Below are 18,230 nucleotides of genomic sequence, written 5' to 3' on the forward strand. Positions count from 1 at the left end.
TCAGAGAATCCTGAGGCAGGAAGCCCAGAGAAAACACTTAGAAACAGATTTGGAGTGTTCCTGGCTTACAAGTATTATGCTTGCTGGTAACCCTCAGTACATTTAGGTCTTAGGTCAAATTACATCTGCTCAGAAAAGCCTTCCTTGAAAACTTGTACTAAAATAGCTCCTCTACTACAACCCACGTACTAGGCTTCTTATTTCTTCATAGCACTTAACTAACATTCTATATGTACTTATTTTACTCAGTCATCTTCACTAAATCATATGCTCTATAAAGGCCATGACTTGGCCTGTTTCATTCTTTGATGTGTCCCCAGTGATTACAATGGTGCCTAGCACAGTGCAGACGCTCAAAAAATATTTTTATTTTTTTAAAAAATATTTTTAAAGGAATGAGTTACTCAACGTGAAGTTGGGAATTGAATTCTGCCATAACACTGCATGGCAATTTTTTGGGGGCCACAAGTAGGATTTGTAAATTGGATTGTATATCCCCCTATCTTAAAGATTTTCTTGAGAGAGTTATGTATGCACACAAACATGAGGGGGTAGGTTGGTAGAAGGGGAGGGAGAGAGAATCTGGAGCAGACTCTGAACTGAGCACAGAGCATAATATGAGGCTCAGACCCCCGACCTGAGCTGAAACCAAGAGTCGGAGGCTTAAGTGATTGAGCCACCCAGCCTCCCCCATATTCTTATATTAAGGGAAATAACTGGATAATGAGAGAACAAGAAAAAAAAAAAAAAAAGAACAGGCCTTTTGCTAGGAAAACTAAGATATGTTATCATCAGACCTGCTCAAAAAGAATTGATAAAGGAAATTCTAACAAAAAGGAAATGACAGAAGGAAACATGAAACATGGCAAATGAAGAAGAGGAAATGAAAAAGGTTAATATAGGGATGCATGGGTGGCTCAGCAGTTGAGCATCTGCCTTTGGCCCAGAATGTGATCCTGGTGTTCCAGGATGAAGTCCCACATTGGGCTCCCTGCATGGAGCCAGCTTCTCCCTGTCTATGTGTCTGCCTTCTCTCTGTGTCTCTCATGAATAAATAAAATCTTTTTTAAAAAGTAAGTATATCCTCAAACATAACAGGCTATTCTTGAGTTTTTAAAATTATATGTAATGGGATGTCCGGGTGGCTCAGCGGTTGAGTGTCTGCCTTCAGCTCAGGGTGTTATCTCAGAGTCCCGAGATTAAGTCTTATATCGGGCTCCCTGCATGGAGCCTGCTTCTCCCTCTGCCTAGGTCTCTGCCTCTCTCTGTGTCTCTCATGAATAAATAAATAAAATATTTTAAAAGATTTTAAAGGGTGTTAGGCATCACTTGCTGTTAGGGAAAAATAAGTTAATACCACCATTATATGCTGCACACACCTGATAGGACATCTAGGATCAAATATGACTGTGCCAAGTGCTAGAACCACCGGAGCATCCATACACTGTTGGCGGGAATGTAAATTAGTATGGCTATTCTGGAAAAGTTTGGCAATTTCTTATAAAGTTAAAAATACAAACTTAACATGGGTATTTACGAAAACTTATGTTCACTCAAAACTGGATTCATAGCATCTTTATTCATAACAGTGAAACACTAGAAACAACCCAAAGTCCATCAACATCGAACAGAGAAATTATGGTACATTCATAACTATTACTCAGTAACAAAAACTAAAACTATTTATATGCCCAACAAATTGAATGACTCTTAAGGGCAATTTGCTGCATGAAATAAAGCCTATCCCAAAGGTTACACTGTATTATTCCATTTTAACAGAATCCTTGAAATGACTAAATCAGAGTGATGGAGTACTGGTTAGTGGTTGCTATGGGTCAGGGTTGTGGGGGAGAATGTGATTATAAAGGGGCAGCACATGGATGTTTTTGTGTTGGCACAATTCTGCATCCTGATTGTGGTGAGATTTACAGGAATCTACATATGTGGTAACGTTTCTTACTATTCTACACTAAAAAACAAAACCTCACATAAATGCATGCATAAACTAGTGAAAACCAAATAAGGTCTATAGTTTACTTAACAGCATCGTACCAATGTCATTTCATTCGTTTTGATTGTGTATTAAGGTTATGTAAGATAATGTCAATGAAGAAGCTAAGTACAAGTACTCAGGAAGTTTGTATACTTCATATATTTTGTGAGTCTAAAATTATTTCAAAAAAATTTAGAAAAATCATGTTATTTTTGTAAACTACTTAACACTACTTATAAATTGAATAAATACACCCAAATATGTTAAATTACATTTTATAAATATATTCCTTTTTCTTTTGGCTGAAAGAGATGACTTTAGGACCTAAGTAATGCAAGTGCCAATAATATAATGACACAAGTTGGACACAGAACACCCCTGCATGAAACTTTAAATCAGTGTTGAGAACAGCCTACTTTAAAATTATGGCATCACTGAGAATATGGCTCAAGGTATCCTGTCCCAAAATGGATATCAGGTATAGTTTAGACTTGTGATGAAATACTCAGGTATGCATCATTTTCTTGAGGTTTCTTTCCTTCAAAATCTCTGATATTTTGTTATTTTCTCCCCATTTAGTGTGTTCATGAGGTTTTTTTTTTTCTGTATGAATTCATGAGAAATGATGAGGCAGAATGTATTGCTAAAATCCTGCCATATTTACTGCCATTTTCCTTCAACATGAATATCACACAATTATTGAAGTTTTGCTTCTAGGCAAAGGCTCTCCCACAATCATCACATTGCTACTGTGTGTAAGCTCACTGGTGATCTATTTTGATCACTGATGAGACAGGGTCTTTATTCCCATAGGAGGCTTTTCCACTCTCTCCATCCATAAGAATTCATCTTAATATATACTTTTCAGATATGTAATTACCTAGAAATGTTTCCTCAGGACTTTTCTGCATTGAACATATAAGGGTATTTTTTTCCTATTTTGACATACAATGTGAGGTAATTGATCACTGAAGGCACTAGCACATTCTCTGCATTCATTAAACGTCACTCCTATGCAGATTCCATAATTTTCCAAGGGTTAAAACCTAGCAACAGGCTAATTAATCTATACTGACTATATTCAGGTATCCTTGGAGCAAACTGATGTCTTATGAGTTTACTGAACTATCATGGTGTGTACCCTGCAGGAGTTCACTTGTATGTCATGAGTTCAGATTCTCTGTAAAGGATTATGTGCCTTGACTTACACATTTATTGTGTGTATAAACAAGGCTTGACAAATGAGAGAAAGGTGGACCCCCATTATTGAATCCATAGAGTCTTTCTATTCTATGAATTCTTTGATGTACAATGGGTGCTGACTTGGTATTAAAGGCTTTCTCACATAATCTGCATACATACAGTTTTTCTCCTGCATACATTCCCTGGTGGGTAATGAACAGGATTTTCCACAGTAAGTACAAATAAAGGAAGTCAATCCTGTGTGAAATTTCTTATGTTGGACAAGGCATATTTTCCTCCTGAGGGTGTGACCATATTCATTGTGTCATTAGGGTTTGTTTCCATTATGAGTCCTCTGATGTACAATAAGATTTCTCTTTGAGGAGAAACCTTTTCCACAGTCACTGCATATAAAAGGTTTCTCTCCTGTATGAGTTCGCTGATGAATGATTAGTCGGCTTTTCACAGTGAAGCCTTTACCACATTCATTGCATGCATACGGTTTCTCTCCAGTATGAATTTGCTGATGTAAAATGAGCTCAGTTTCCATAGCAAAGCCTTTACCACATTCATTGCATATGTAGGATTTCTCTCCTGTATGGATTTGTTGATGTACGATTAAATAGCGTTTCATGGTGAAGCCTTTTCCACAATCACTACACGTAAAGGGTTTCTCTCCAGTATGAGTTCGCTGATGTACCACAAGGTTGCTCTTAAAGGCAAAACCTTTTCCACATTTATTGCATATATAGGGTTTCTCTCCTGTGTGAGTTCGCTGATGTAACATCAGTCCACTATTCACAATGAAACCTTTCCCACATTCACTGCATTTATAGGGTTTCTCTCCAGTATGTGTTCGCTGATGTACGACCAGGCGACTCTTCAAGGGAAAGCCTTTCCCACATTCACTGCAGATGTAGGGTTTCTCTCCAGTATGAGTTCGTTGGTGTATGATGAGCATGCTCTTCACGGTGAAACCTTTTCCACATTCACTGCATATGTAGGATTTCTCTACTGTATGATTTCTCTGATGTACAATGAGATTACTCTTCCTGGGAAATCCTTTTCCACATTCATCACATACATAGGGTTTCTCTCCTGTATGAGTTCGCTGGTGTTCAATCAGTCGACTCTTCATTGTGAAACCTTTCCCACATTCATTGCATATATAGGGTTTCTCTCCTGTGTGATTTCGTTGATGTATGATGACATAGTGCTTCGTAGTGAAGCCTTTCCCACATTCACTGCAGATGTAGGGCTTCTCTCCTGTATGAGTTCGCTGGTGTATGATGAGCATGCTTTTTCCAGTGAAGCCTTTTCCACATTCACTGCATACATAGCATTTCTCTCCAGTATGATTTCGCTGATGTACAATGAGATTACGCTTCCCTGGGAAACCTTTTCCACATTCGCTGCATACATAGGGTTTCTCTCCAGTGTGAGTTCGCTGGTGTTCAATTAGACGGCTCTTCATGGTGAAAACTTTTCCACAATCATTGCATATAAAGGATTTCTCTCTTTTATGAATTCTCTGATGTTCATTGAGCCTGGACTTTCTGGAGAATACCTTCGCACAAATATTGCATCCATAAGGTTTCTCTCCCGTATGAACTCTGTGATGATCTGTGAGTTGAGACTTCTTAATGAAGGCTTTTCCACATTCACTACATACATGAGGTTTCTCTATTTCATGAGTTCTCTGATGCTTAATGACTCGCGACTTATTGCTAATTGGTTTTGCACTTACAGGGAATTTAACAGCAGAATGAAAATCTTCATGCTTATCATGCAGAAATAATTTCTCATCTCCACTGAATTTAGTAGAGTTTTTAATTTCATAGCTTCTGCTTTGATTGACTAAACTTAAATTTGATTTCAAAGTTTTTATACAGAACTCAAACATATGATTTTGCCTGAAAGGAAAATGACTTTTGCTTTGAGGAACAGTATTTCCAAATGCATTGTGTTTGTGGTATGGTTCCATACCTAATTTTGGCATTCTTGGATTTTCCCAATGACCCTGCAGGTGATTATCAACTTTGCTAGTTTCTAGAAAAGAAGAGAACAATGAATCCTTTTATAATCTTGTTTTGCATAAAACTTTAAAAAATTCTTTGGTGTTTCCTAAAAATGATATTTTAGTGACAACTCTATGATAATAGTATAAATGAAATGCCATATATAAATGTTCCTTATGGGGAACCTACATGGCTCAGTGGCTGAGCATCTACCTTCAGCCCAGGTCATGATCCTGGGGTCCTGGAATCAAGTCCTGCATCAGGCTTCCTATGCTTCTCCCTCTGCCTATGTCTCTGCCTCTCTCTCTGTATCTCTCATGAATAAATAAAATCTTTTTAAAAAATAAAAGTTCCTGCTCGCGAGCCGGACTCACAGCCCCGTCCCCCCCCCCCCCAAAAAATAAATAAAAGTTCCTTATCTCTTATATGTTGGTAAAAACCATAATATAAATAAACCAAAAGGCAAAAGCAGTAAGTATAAATAAAATTACACAGTTGACAATGTATATAGATTTGCTGCTTTCTTCCAGGAAAATTTTAGAAAATGCCTTTACAGGGACTCCTGGGTGGCTCAGCAGTTGAGCGTCTGCCTTAAGTTCAGGGCATGATCCCAGGGTCTGGGATTAAATCCCATATCGGGCTCCCTGCAAGAAGTTTGCTTCTCCCTCTGCCTATGTCTCTGCTTCTTTCTGTGTATCTCTCATAAATAAATAAAATCTTTAAAAAAGAAAAAAAAAAAGATTTGCTGCTTTCTAACTAGGAACTCACAAAATATGCAGAGATAGTAAAACATGCACAAGTCATTTTTGGCAGCAAATGACAGGGTTGCGGAACACCATTCCATAGTACTTAGAAAGACACCAGATCATAAAGGTAAAAGAGACTACTACCCAGAACTATAAGGGTTGCATTTGTTTACTCCAAACTGTTTACTGAATAGCTCCTGTGTACAAGGCAGTATGCTGGTGTTTGGAATATATAAACAGTTAAGGAAAATCAAATGAAGAAAAAGAGAAAAAGAAGGGGGTTGGATATTGTGAAATCTGATTGAAGGAGCAATGGAGACTGAAAGTGGAGGGAATTAGGATATATTTGCATCAAGAAAAGACAGTTAAATGATGAGTTCAATGGAGAGTGATTAATAAAAAATGAGGAATCAAGGATTTCCCTGCTACCTACATGGCTTGAGCCACTGGGTAGGTAGAGGCATGTCGAATGGAGATGAGGAATATTACTGAAATCCAGGATGTACAGGGAAAAGTCTGTGTTGCAGAATATAAACTTTGAGAGGATTATTATAAGATAATGTAGTACAGACTACAAGGTCTGGTTGGAGGTATAGATGGAGATAGCAGTGTGGAAATAATATATACCTGTTATCAAGAAAAGAAGACTGGAGAAATGTTGGGAGGACACAGAGAATGCAAGATGATTAAGGTACAGAAGAAGGTTTTAGACATTCCAACATTTAGTCTGGGGATTCTTAGAGAACCCAAATTCTGACTAGAGAGATTGGGGAAATTTGCAAATTGAGGTGCACAGAATAAATATATAAAGGTGCATTTGTTACCTAGCAAGTAAGAAAGTAAGGTCTTCAGATTAAAGTGAGCTGAGACAGACTCTTGCGGAATAATCCTGTTCCTAAATTTGCCTTTCTGTAGACCATCAAACTAACTTTCCACAAACATCAATCAGATTTAGTGGACAACATCCCAACCTTAGTCCAGCTGTGTCATGTTCTCATATGTTCCATTCATACTGACTAAGCTGACCATGATTGGTAGGAAATTTTGCAGCTGGCCAGCGTACCATGTAGCCATCTTCAGAAGCTAATATGCTCCTGCATATGGAAACTGTCATGTTGATCACAATCTGCATTCAGTAGAGAAATCATCCCCAAGCTTTTACCATTTTAGTGTCCCTGATATGCTGTTTCCTCACTTGCCACCAGCAGCATCTAGTTCAGTAGTTCTACATTTGTGTCTTGGTTATACTAGAGGATGAACTTCCTCCTCGAAGACCAAGGTGTGTCAGCTTTACCTTCAATTTTTCTTAGAACATCTAGCTATTCCTTACTATTGCTACAATACCACTGTCCAGGTGAAAGGTCATACAACCTAGAGCTACAAAAAAATACAAAACCAAGCACAACCCTTCACCATGCTACCTCAATTACTCACACATCAGATGTGTGACTCGTCATCCTGTCAATAAAAGTGTACATTATCATGAAAACTCCTATTTATCCATGTGTCTACTACACTGCTTCTCCTGTAGACACTTTCTAATGCTGTTTTCAACCAGCCAGCTTCAAGCCACTCTGAATAGTCAACACCATGCCTTGCATATTTCCTATTTCATGCTTTCATTCCTAATTAATGGTGGCATCTTCCTAACTCAAAATGTAGATGTACTCTGTATATATCGTGCTGTCATTCGATTCTGATATGGTACAAACATAAACTCTATTTCCTCTTTATTTCTACATTAATTCCTTTATTGTTCATTTTCATAGTTACCTTCCATTAAAATTTAATCCAGAGAGAGGCCTGGCCCTTGCCACTGGCCCCAGGGAAGTGATCTCTAGGCCCTCAGAATGTCCTACCTGATAGAAGTGCCTTTGTTTGCCTGGGGGCGCTGGCCACTGGATATTCTAACAACGTGATTTATGATGGAGACTTTGGGCCATGCCATGTCCATTCCAACATCCAGACATTCAGAGAAACTGGAAACTATAGGATTAGCCTGATTTCTGGCAGGGCTAGAAATTAAAGTTCAGCCATGAAAGCAATGTGTGATGAAGCCCCAGTAAAAACACTGGACACCAAAGGCTCAAGTGAGTTCCCCTGGTTGGCGATACTCTTTGCATATTGTCACACACCATGGCTGGGAGGAGGTAATGCTGACCATGAGTCTGGAAATACCATGTCTGGACCCTTCCTGGACTCCACATGACCCAAGAATTCAACTCTCACTGACCAAGGATGACTTCCACAGTTACCTGGCTTGCCAGTTCTCACTCACCTGGCCGGGTTCCATGGAGGACTTCCTTCTGTTTTGCCCACGGTTCTTCTCCCTGTTCCAGTTTGGAGAGTACATCTGGTTTTCTGGCTTGATATCCTGCTCATTGGAAAAGACAGAACTCTTAGACTCATTAAACTGGGCTAGGTAGGGTCTGTCAAGATGGGAGAATGCTACATTTGAGGGACTGAGACAGTTTTCACATCTACAAAGCAGAAGCTTCTCTCTCAGGAAAGGGCATATATGATACTGTAACATAATGATATATATTTGGTCTTTGTACGTGGTTCCTGCACAGAGCTCCTAAGGCCCTTGTAATTTCCTAAGTGACAGCCATGATATGCATATCTCCTATTATAATATTTGGTCTTGGGATCCCTGGGTGGCGCAGCGGTTTGGCGCCTGCCTTTGGCCCAGGGCGCGATCCTGGAGACCCGGGATCGAATCCCACATCAGGCTCCCGGTGCATGGAGCCTGCTTCTCCCTCCGCCTGTGTCTCTGCCTCTCTCTCTCTCTCTGTGACTATCATAAATAAATAAAAAATTAAAAAAAAAATATTTGGTCTAAGTTCCAGTTCCTGACAGAACTTCTAATACCCTTGGACTCTCCAGAGTGAATGAATGTCTTTCTGTAAACTAATGTCTGGTGGCAGAGGCCCGTATAGAGCTTTAGCATGGGGGCTTGTTGCCAGAAAGAACTCAGCAGGACAGAAGGCTGAAACCTTCAGCTCCAACCCTCTCCCCCTGCCACTGGAGATTGAGTTAATTATGATTTAAGCAATCATGCCTATATAAAGAAACCTTCATAAAACGTCCTAAACCACCAGGATGGGAGTTTCCAGGTTGGTGAACACACCTGAAGTGCTAGGAGGGTGGCATACCTAGAGGGTCATGGAAGGTCTACACCCCTCCCTTCATACCTTGCCTTATACATCTCTTCCTTTCTGCTGTACCTGAGTTTTATTCTTCATAATAAAATGGTAATCTTAAGTAAAGTGCTTTCCTCAGCTCTGTGAGCTGTTCCAGCCAAATACCATACCTCAAGGGGGTTACCAGAATGCCCAATTTATAGCTAGAATGAAGTGTGGTTACCCTGGGTATTGGCTACCCAATACTTGCAACTGGCATCTGAAGAGAGAGCAGTCCTGTGGTACTGAGCCCTTAAACCTTTGGAGTCTGATGCTAACTCTAGGTAGTGTCAGAACTAAAATGAATTGCAGGATACCTCACTGATACCTGAAGAGTTGGAGAACTGGTTTTTGGTGTAGAAAAACCCCACATGTTTGGCACTATTTATGTTGGTAGTAAGAGCAGCTCCTCGTACATTAGACCCTTTTATTCCGTGCCAGAGGAGGCACTGAGAAATTGCCAAGCACATACAGAGAAATGCAGTGACTCTGAAGTGTAAGCAGCTGAGAAAGGAAAGGCTATTGACTGGGCATCCTTTGAGTGACACAGGGAAGCTGTCCTCACCCACTGACACCAGATTCCTATAGTTCTCCAACATCACGTCCCGATATAGGTTCTTCTCGGCAGGGGCCAGGAGCTGCCACTCCTCCCAGGTGAAGTCCACAGCCACATCCTCCAGTGTCAGTGATTCCTGTAATAACAGAGTCCTATTTAATATGAGTGTTTCTCTTTCATTGATTCATAAGGAATATAAAGGAAATTGTTATATTAATAGTAATTACAATGCTGAGACAAATTCTGATGTATAGGTGATGTTTTTGGATTTTCAAAAGCAATTCTCTGACACTAGCTGGGTGGCATACAATTCAGCTCAATTCTGTAGTGTCACTTTTCACAGGTTAAGGGTTCAGTCCCACAGACTTCCCCTGCCCTCACTTCAGACACCAATCCAAGTCCATGTTGTCACCTGTGCTTCTGACTAACTGGCTACAGACTGGAGGTTCCAATGACTCCCTCCTTGGGTTTGATTAATTTGCTTGGGTGGCTCAGAGACCTCAGTTTACTTACTGCATACTAGTTTATTATAAAAAGGATATGATAAAGGACACAGATCTCATCCAGATCAAAGGGACACATAGGGTGAGGCACAAGGGGCGTGTCACCCTCCCAGCACCCATGTCCACCAAGCCAGAAGCTCTCCAAACCACACACCTTTGGGATTTTATGGAGGCTCCATCACATAGGCATGGTTGGTCATGAACCCCATTTCCAGCCCCTCTCCCCTCTCTGGATAATGGGGATACAGCTGAAAACCCCACACTTCTGATCATAGGTCTTTCTGGTGACCAGCCCCCTTGGAGCCCACCCAGAGTCATGCCATTAAAACAAGAGATGGTCCTATCACCCAGGAAATTCCAAGGGATTTAGGAATTTTGTTACAGATGAGGTCAAAGACCAAATATTCGAACAAAAGATGCCTCTAGTACTCTTTTCACTTATAGAATTACAAGGATTTTAGAAGCCTGTGTTAGAAACTAGAGGCAGAAACCAATGTATGTTTCTTATTCTTACACTAAAGGTTAACATCATATTAGATATACTTAAGAGATACTTAGTGAACTGGAATATGAATTTTAAAAAATAACCAAAAAATGAACCAGACACACAAGAGATAGAAAATATAAAGGAGAGTTAATAAAGAATGAGAATAGAAGCACCTGGCTGGCTCAATGATTGAGTATCTGCCTTTGGCTTGGGTTGTGATCCTGGGTCCTGGGATTGAGTCCTGCATCAGGCTCCCTTTGGAGAGCCTGCTTCTCCCTCTGCCTACGTCTCTGCCTCTTCCTGTGCCTCTCATGAACAAATAAATAAAATCTTAAAAAAAAAATAAAGAATGAGAATAGAATAAGGTCTATATGTATCTATATGTTTTTGGAAGTGATTATAGACAATCAGAGAAGCAATGTGAAGATCTCAGAATGGAGAAAACTTTAGAACTGACTAAACATCCTATAACAGTCTTAGTAACACAAGCAAAACCAAACAGGAAGTCTGTTTCTAGACTCATCACTGAAACTATAGAACAGATTATGAAAACAACCAGAAAGAGGAGACTCATTACCACCTTAAGAAAGACAAAATTTAGTGAAATGAAAATGGTAGAAGCCAGAAAATGTTGTGATAAATATATATTTGGTCTTTGTCCCTGGTTCCTGCCACACAGTTCCTAAAACTGTTGCAATCTCTGGAGTGATGAGTGTCTTCTGTATCCTCATATGACAACTAGAGGCTGGAGGCCTTTACATAGCTTCAGGATGGGAGACCTGAAAGATTCCCCAACATCCAGGGAAGGAAGAGGGACTGCAGGTTGAATTAAATCACAACCTGTGCCTGTATAATAAAACTATCATAAAACCCCCTAAACAATAGGTTTGGAGGGACACCAGTTTCTCCCTTTGCCTATGTCTCTGCCTCTATCTCTGTATCTCTTGTGAATAAATAAATAAAATCTTAAAAAAAGGTTTGGAGAATTTCCAGTTTGGTGAACACACTGAGGTGCTGGCATCATATTAGATATACTTAAGAGATACTTAGGACGTCATCACCCCCTCCCCATTTCTTGTCGTGTGCATCTCCCCATTTGGGTATTCCTGAGTTGTAGCCTTTATTTTAAAAAACAGCAAATGTGTGTAAAGTGCTTTCCTGAGCTCTGCGAATTTTTCTAGCATGTTACCAAACCCGAAAGGGAGTTGTGGGATCCATCAAATTTACAGCTAGTCACCACAAATATAAGTGACAACCTGGGACTTTTGGCTGGCACCTAAAGTGAGGGCAGTCTCATGGAACCAAGCCCTCACTTATGGGATCTGATGCTAGCTGCAGGTAGGGAATGTCAAAGTTGAGCTGAATTGTAGAACACACAGTTGGTGTTCACAGAGTTGCAGAATTAGTAGGTGTGAGGAAAATATAAACATTTGGTGTCAGAAGTGCTATGAATAAAAACAGTTTAGGAGTGTGGAACATCTTCAGTGTCCTGATCCTATGGTCATGCAGCCTACACCCAAATGCCACCAGGAAATGAACTGAGACCTATTTGTCAATGGAACTGCCATATCAGGGGAAAACTGATGGGATAATCTATCCCTGCATCATGTAGAGATTACTACACTGAGAGGAGAACAGACTTGGTAGAGGCTGCAAACTTTTTTTTTTTTTTTAAGATTTCATTTATTTATTTGTGAGAGAGATCACAAGCAGAAAGAAAGGGTAGAGGGAGAAGCAGACTCCTCACTGAGCATGGAACCTGATGGGGGACTCGATCTGGGATCATGACCTGAGCCAAAGGCAGACACTTAATTGACTGAGCTACCCAGGCACCTGAGGCTGCAAATTCTTACCACTGTTGATCTTAACACATTGATTATTTCATGTGAGATGGAGATCCATTAGGAAAAATTAAAACTTAGGTTCCTACTTAATTTCACACTTGAAAATACCTTTTTCCTGTTTAAAGTTCTAACCATAAAACAAAGGAACCTATGGAGGCAATACAGGCAAATATAAAGTATGTTCATGTCACAAGCCAAAATCCATGGAAGAAAATAAGTAATGAATTTTGTATGAGGAAAAAGTTAAAATATCTGTTTTGAAAAAGATACCGTGGACAAAGCAAAAAAGAAAAGTGACAAGCTGGGAAATGTTTTTTGTAAACAAAATAAAGGATCACTATACAGTGGATATAAATAACTTATTAATCAGTAAGAAAAAAATTTTGGCAGGGGACGCCTGTGTGGCTCAGTGGTTGAGCATCTCCCTTCTGCTCAGGTTGTGATCCCGGGGTCCTGGGATCACATCCTGAATCGGGCTCCCTGTAGGGATCCTGCTTCTCCCTCTGCCTGTATTTCTGCCTCTTTCTGTGTATCTCTCATGAATAAATAAAATAAATCTTAATTTTTTTTAATGTAAAAGGCATTTCATGAGAGAAAAAAAATCCACTGGCCAATGAATAAACAAAAAGGATTCCAATCTCAAAAGAAGGCAAAAGAATATTGGACCACTGGGATTGTTGAACATTATACAATCTAATAATGTCCTATTATTAACACTGGCAAAGATTTCAGACATAGATGATCCACATATCACTTAGGAGGCACTCACTAAATGCCTTACATAGTTTAACTAATTTTGTTGTGTATGACTATAAACAAATGGAATTTTATAGAGTTAACAGTCACCCATCAGTTGCACTCATTATTCCTTTAGATGTTTGAATTATGCCATCTTAAGCTAACACATTATGTTCTTTGGAATATGATTCCATTGATACACAAAATGTCGTAATAGGTGTGTTTAAAAATACAGATGTACATAAATCCAAATACATTTTTTTTTTTCCCAAATACATTTTGGCAGCCCAGGTGGCTCAGTGGTTTAGTGCCGCCTTCAGCCCAGAGCATGATCCTGGAGACCCAGGATCGAGTCCCACATCAGGTTTCCTGCATGGAGCCTCTTCTCCCTCTGCCTGTGTCTCTGCCTCTCTCTCTCTGTGTCTCTCATGAATAAATAAATAAAATCTTTAAAAACAAAACAAAACAAAACAAAAAAACGAAGTACATTTGTAAATGGACATATGTATACAGACATACACAGGTTCAGTGACAGCAAGAACGCACCAAACATCTGCTAAAGTGGGACGAGGGAATAAGGAAAGGGGACACAAAGAGGGAATTTACTTTTTTTTTTGCCCACATGTATTCCACGATGAGGATTTTTTTTCCTTTAAAAGGTAATCATGATGGGAAATATCAGAGGAGGTGACAGAACATGAGACTCCTAACTCTGGGAAACGAACAAGGAGTAGTGGAAGGGGAGGTGGGTGGGGGGATCAGGTGATGGCTGACGGGCACTGAGGGGGGCACGTGACGGGATGAGCACTGGGTGTTATGCTATATGTTGGCAAATTGAACTCCAATATAAAATATACAAAAAACAAAACAAAAAACATATGAGGGTCCTCTATATAATTCTGGGGGGAAAAAAAGGTACTCATGAGAAAAAAATAAATAAAAGGTACTCATAAGGGGCTCCTGGGTGGCTCAGTCAGTTGAGCATCCAACTCTTGATTTCAACTCTGGACATGATCTCAGGGTTGTGGGATAGAGCCCCTGCAGCAGGCTCCATGCTCGGAGGGGAATTAGCTTGGGATTCTCTCTCTCCCTGTACCCCGCCCCTCACTCATGTTCTCTTTCTCTAAAATAAACAAATAAGTCTTTTTTTTAAAAAAAAAAAAAAAAAAAAAAGGTACTCATGAGCCATTTGTATAATTACAGGAAACAAAAGCAATAAAGGAAGAGTAGGTAAAGGGCAGCCCCAGTGGCGCAGCAGTTTGGCGCCGCCTGCAGCCTGTGGTGTGATCCTGGAGACCCGGGATCAAGTCCCACATCGGGCTCCCTGCGTGGAGCCTGCTTCTCCCTCTGCCTGTGTCTCTGCCTCTCTCTCTCTGTGTCTATGAATAAATAAAATCTTTAAAAAAAAAAAAAAGGAAGAGTAGGTAAAAATTAGATCTCAAAATGGGAAAGGATAATGCATCTTATGAGATAACATGAAGTTATACAGCAAACACTCTGCTACCTGATAACTCAAGCTCTTACCAGACACAATTTCTTGCAATATTCTAAAGCCAAATCTGTAGTTTAATGACAGTTCAGCTACCTGTTCGTGGAGCCTTACATTGGTCCCCTGCAAAAATTGTGTTCCCTAAATTTGCTTGGTCTATTCCCACAGGAGATTCTGAGAACTCTGTAATAAACAGCAGTAGGAAGTCTGCTGCTGCCTTTATTAGAAGGCTACTGCTCAAAACACTGTCCACCCCAGTATTTCTAATAATATAAAATTTTTCCTGACTCCTCAGTGCCAGAGGAACTTTTCTGCTTTCTCCTCAGTCGCTGCATATCACATAATTCTCTTGTGTTGGTTGTCACACATATTAGATGCAGTGTGACAGCTAACGTAAGCCAGAGGATCCTTCTGTTATGCATTGTTCCAACATTAATCATTAACTAGGAATCATATGAACACTATGGGTTTTTTATTTTTTATTTTTTTGGAAGTGGGCTCCATGCTGGGCATGGGCTTGAACTCATAACTCTCAGACCAAGACCTGAGCTGAGATCAAGAGCCAGATACTTAACCAACTCAGCCACCCAGGCACCCATGAACACTATACTCATGATTCTACTTTGCCATGGTGTTGGAGTTAGATTCAAAGTTTATTTTCTCTAGATACTGAACAGATTTTTTACAAGCCTCTACAAATCCATCTGGGAACAAAGAAGAGAATAAAACAAGACAAAAATCACCTGGGCATTGATCATTTTCTTCTGTTTTGAGAAACAGCCAGCAACTGAGATACTGTTTGTGTCTCTTCCAGATATGCTCTAAATTTCTAGTTAAAATCTAGTCACCAATCAAAAGTGGTCCAGAGATGGCACTACCTAGGTCCTGGAACCTCCTTTTTCTTCATTTATTTCTTGTCTCCTGTCAGGACCTGTGGGCCAAAGAGCAAAATAACTTTCAGTGTTACATTCTCTCTTGCTATACACCTTAACACATGATCCCAGAATTTGTGTCTCTTTTTTTGGTTCCCCAGAAATCATGCCTTAGAAGACCCTGAATAAAAAAAGAAAAAAAAAAAGAAAAGAAAAAAAAAAGAAGACCCTGAATGTGTAGGAGCAAGTAAAGGGAGGTGGCAAAGGAGAATCAGAACAGAACAGTGGCAGGTAATTTTCAGATCAATTTTAGAAATGAAGCCGTTAGGACAGTGAGGAACAGTGAATTTCTCCTTTAATATATTGCTCTCCTCTCTCTTTTTTTAAGAGTTTATGTATTTATTCATGAGAGACACAGAGAGAGAGGCAGAGACACAGGCAGAGGGAGAAGCAGGCTCCATGCTGGGAGCCCGATGGGAGACTCGATTCCAGGACACCAGGATCCTGCCCAGAGCGGAAGGCAGCCGCTTAACCGCTGAGTTGCCAGGGCGTCCTGCTCTATCTCTTTAAGTCTTTACACACCCTATTTACATAACATTTCAATATGAGACACAATGCGCATCCTGGGAAAAAAGGGAAGGAATATGAGCTATACAAATTGAAGAGAAAAAAAAAACTTCAAAAAAATGAAAAAAAAATTAAAACACCAGAAAACACAAATACTTGGAAAATAGCAGCCTTTACGTATATATATAACTTGAAAGGAAATACCCAAAAGAACACACAGTAAAGGGGTCCCTGGGTGGCTCAGCGGTTTAGCGCCTGCCTTCGGCCCAGGGTGTGATCCCTGCACGGAGCCCGCTTCTCCCTTTGCCTATCTCTGCCTCTCTCTCTCTGTGTCTCGAATGAATGAATGAATGAATGAATGAATAAATAAAATCTTTAAATAATAATAATAATAATAATAATAAAGAATACACCGTAAAACTACAGAAGGCTAAACAGAATATTAAATAAAAGGTTAATTAATTTGAAATCTTAAAAAAAAAAAATTTCAATCTGCTGAATCAGTCAACTCCCCCAAAGCTTTCATTTCTGCAGGTTCAAAGAGATGGAATGATGTGAGGAGCCAAAAGAGATTAGAAAATCATATGGAGGAGGGATTTGGGCCTGAAGCTTTTGAGGAATGCTAACATTCAACAACTCTGTTCCAGGAGCACGAAGCAGTTAGGGTTCCTGAGCCTCCACGCCTGTTGTCACACAACCCTGCACAAAAGACAGGCCATCACTCCCACTGGATCAATACCAAATCCAGACCAGCTCCACTCGTACACTGACCTCCCTTAACGGTTCCACCGTCCCCGAGCTCCAAACGATTTCCGTACCCGCGCGAGACACCACCTTTATTGACAAACACCATCCGTTAGCTGTCAATCACCTACAAGAAGACCCTAAACCCTGACCTCAGGACTCTCGGTAGTTGAGTTGTTCAGACTTTCAATCACTGAACACCAGAGCCCCCTGTGATTGACCCCAAAGACACCTCGACTCCTCCGTGCTCACCTCCAAAAAACACACCCGCCCCATGAGCTACCTTCACGGACTCACTGGAGCAACAACTTACCCAGAGGCCGAGAGGCCGCCCATCTCCCCCCAACTCTTTTCGACAGACCCACACGCGGACTGGAATCTCTCCTGAGCCTGCAGCGACCTCTTCAGGGCCCAACTTACTTCCCTAAACTTCCTTCGCTCTAGTCCCCTCACTCAGACTCATCTCCCGAGAACACCTGACGAGGGTCAGCCGCGTTTCTGGCGCGTTTCTATGGAGAACCGAATACGGGTTTCCGGCTCTCCCTTATGAGGTCATATGTCCGCGCCGCCGTCGCCTCGACGCCCTGGAGGCCGCCATCTTTGCACACCTGATGTCCTGAAGGCACGGCGGCCGCGTTTGCGCGGTGACGCCACGGTGAGAGTCTAGCCGGAACACCAGCGCTTCCTGGCCCCGCAGCTCTTAACGGGGAGATGGGGTGATGTCCAGAGGCTTAAGGTCCCGCAAGGCGGATATGCCATGGCGGTCGATAATCTTTGAAGGGGCAGAGCTCCTCGTTGTAGAGGACGGGGAACGGCGCCAATTTTTCAAAGGCCGGAGCCCTTCCCCGTCTAAGGAGCGCGGCTCCTACGGCCTTGACAGTGACGTCTCAGCTCGGTGGGAAATTAAAATAACCTCTGGGCTCTGCAGTCTCGATTCTCTGTGCGAAGTCTCATGAGCCGGGCAAAAAATGGAAGCAGCCTTGATTAGAAAGCAGGCGGCGCGTTGTGGCCGGGGAGGGTTGTGCCCGGGGCAGGTGTGCGTCGGCCGGGACAAGTTCGGAGCTGGCGGTGCCCCGAGCTCCGCAAGGGTGTCTCGGGAGATCAGGGTTTGGAAAAGTGAGCTGGTGTGGGGTGTTCGGCGATCGCAAAGCGCGCTGAAGCCACAGACGTTGAGCCTCATCCCAGCTCTGCCCCTTACCCATCTAGGCAGCCCCATGTCACTAAAGATTAGTCTGTAGTGTATTCATGAAATTAGTCGCGTGTGCACTTTTTTCCTGCAACATTCACAGAGCATAATCGCCTCTGGGTT

At 41.2% G+C, this 18,230-nt stretch overlaps 1 protein-coding gene across 1 annotated transcript; it reads right to left on the minus strand.

Annotated features, from left to right (window-relative positions):
* Positions 1–1,566: 1,566 nt before the first annotated feature.
* On the minus strand, positions 1,567–17,432 carry LOC121484442 (zinc finger protein 432-like). Its single transcript, XM_041743718.1, has 6 exons — positions 17,235–17,432; positions 16,949–17,011; positions 15,482–15,669; positions 9,687–9,813; positions 8,218–8,313; positions 1,567–5,224 (listed from the first exon to the last, which is right to left on the minus strand). The coding sequence occupies exons 3-6, from the start codon at positions 15,494–15,496 to the stop codon at positions 3,504–3,506; spliced, it is 1,959 nt and encodes a 652-aa protein (XP_041599652.1). The 5' UTR covers positions 15,497–15,669; positions 16,949–17,011; positions 17,235–17,432; the 3' UTR covers positions 1,567–3,503.
* Between the last annotated feature and the right edge of the window lie 798 nt (positions 17,433–18,230).

The sequence above is a fragment of the Vulpes lagopus genome, chromosome 2 (genome assembly GCF_018345385.1).
Source record: "Vulpes lagopus strain Blue_001 chromosome 2, ASM1834538v1, whole genome shotgun sequence".
In the NCBI taxonomy this organism is placed as follows: domain Eukaryota; kingdom Metazoa; phylum Chordata; class Mammalia; order Carnivora; family Canidae; genus Vulpes; species Vulpes lagopus.

Excerpts from the sequence above, each read along its gene's own strand:
- LOC121484442 (XM_041743718.1), bottom strand. Across the intron at positions 8,314-9,686 it reads TAGGAATCTGGTGTCAGTGG|GATATCAAGCCAGAAAACCA; the intron begins GTGAGGACAGCT and ends TCCAATGAGCAG. Across the intron at positions 5,225-8,217 it reads CCTCCATGGAACCCGGCCAG|AAACTAGCAAAGTTGATAAT; the intron begins GTGAGTGAGAAC and ends CTTCTTTTCTAG.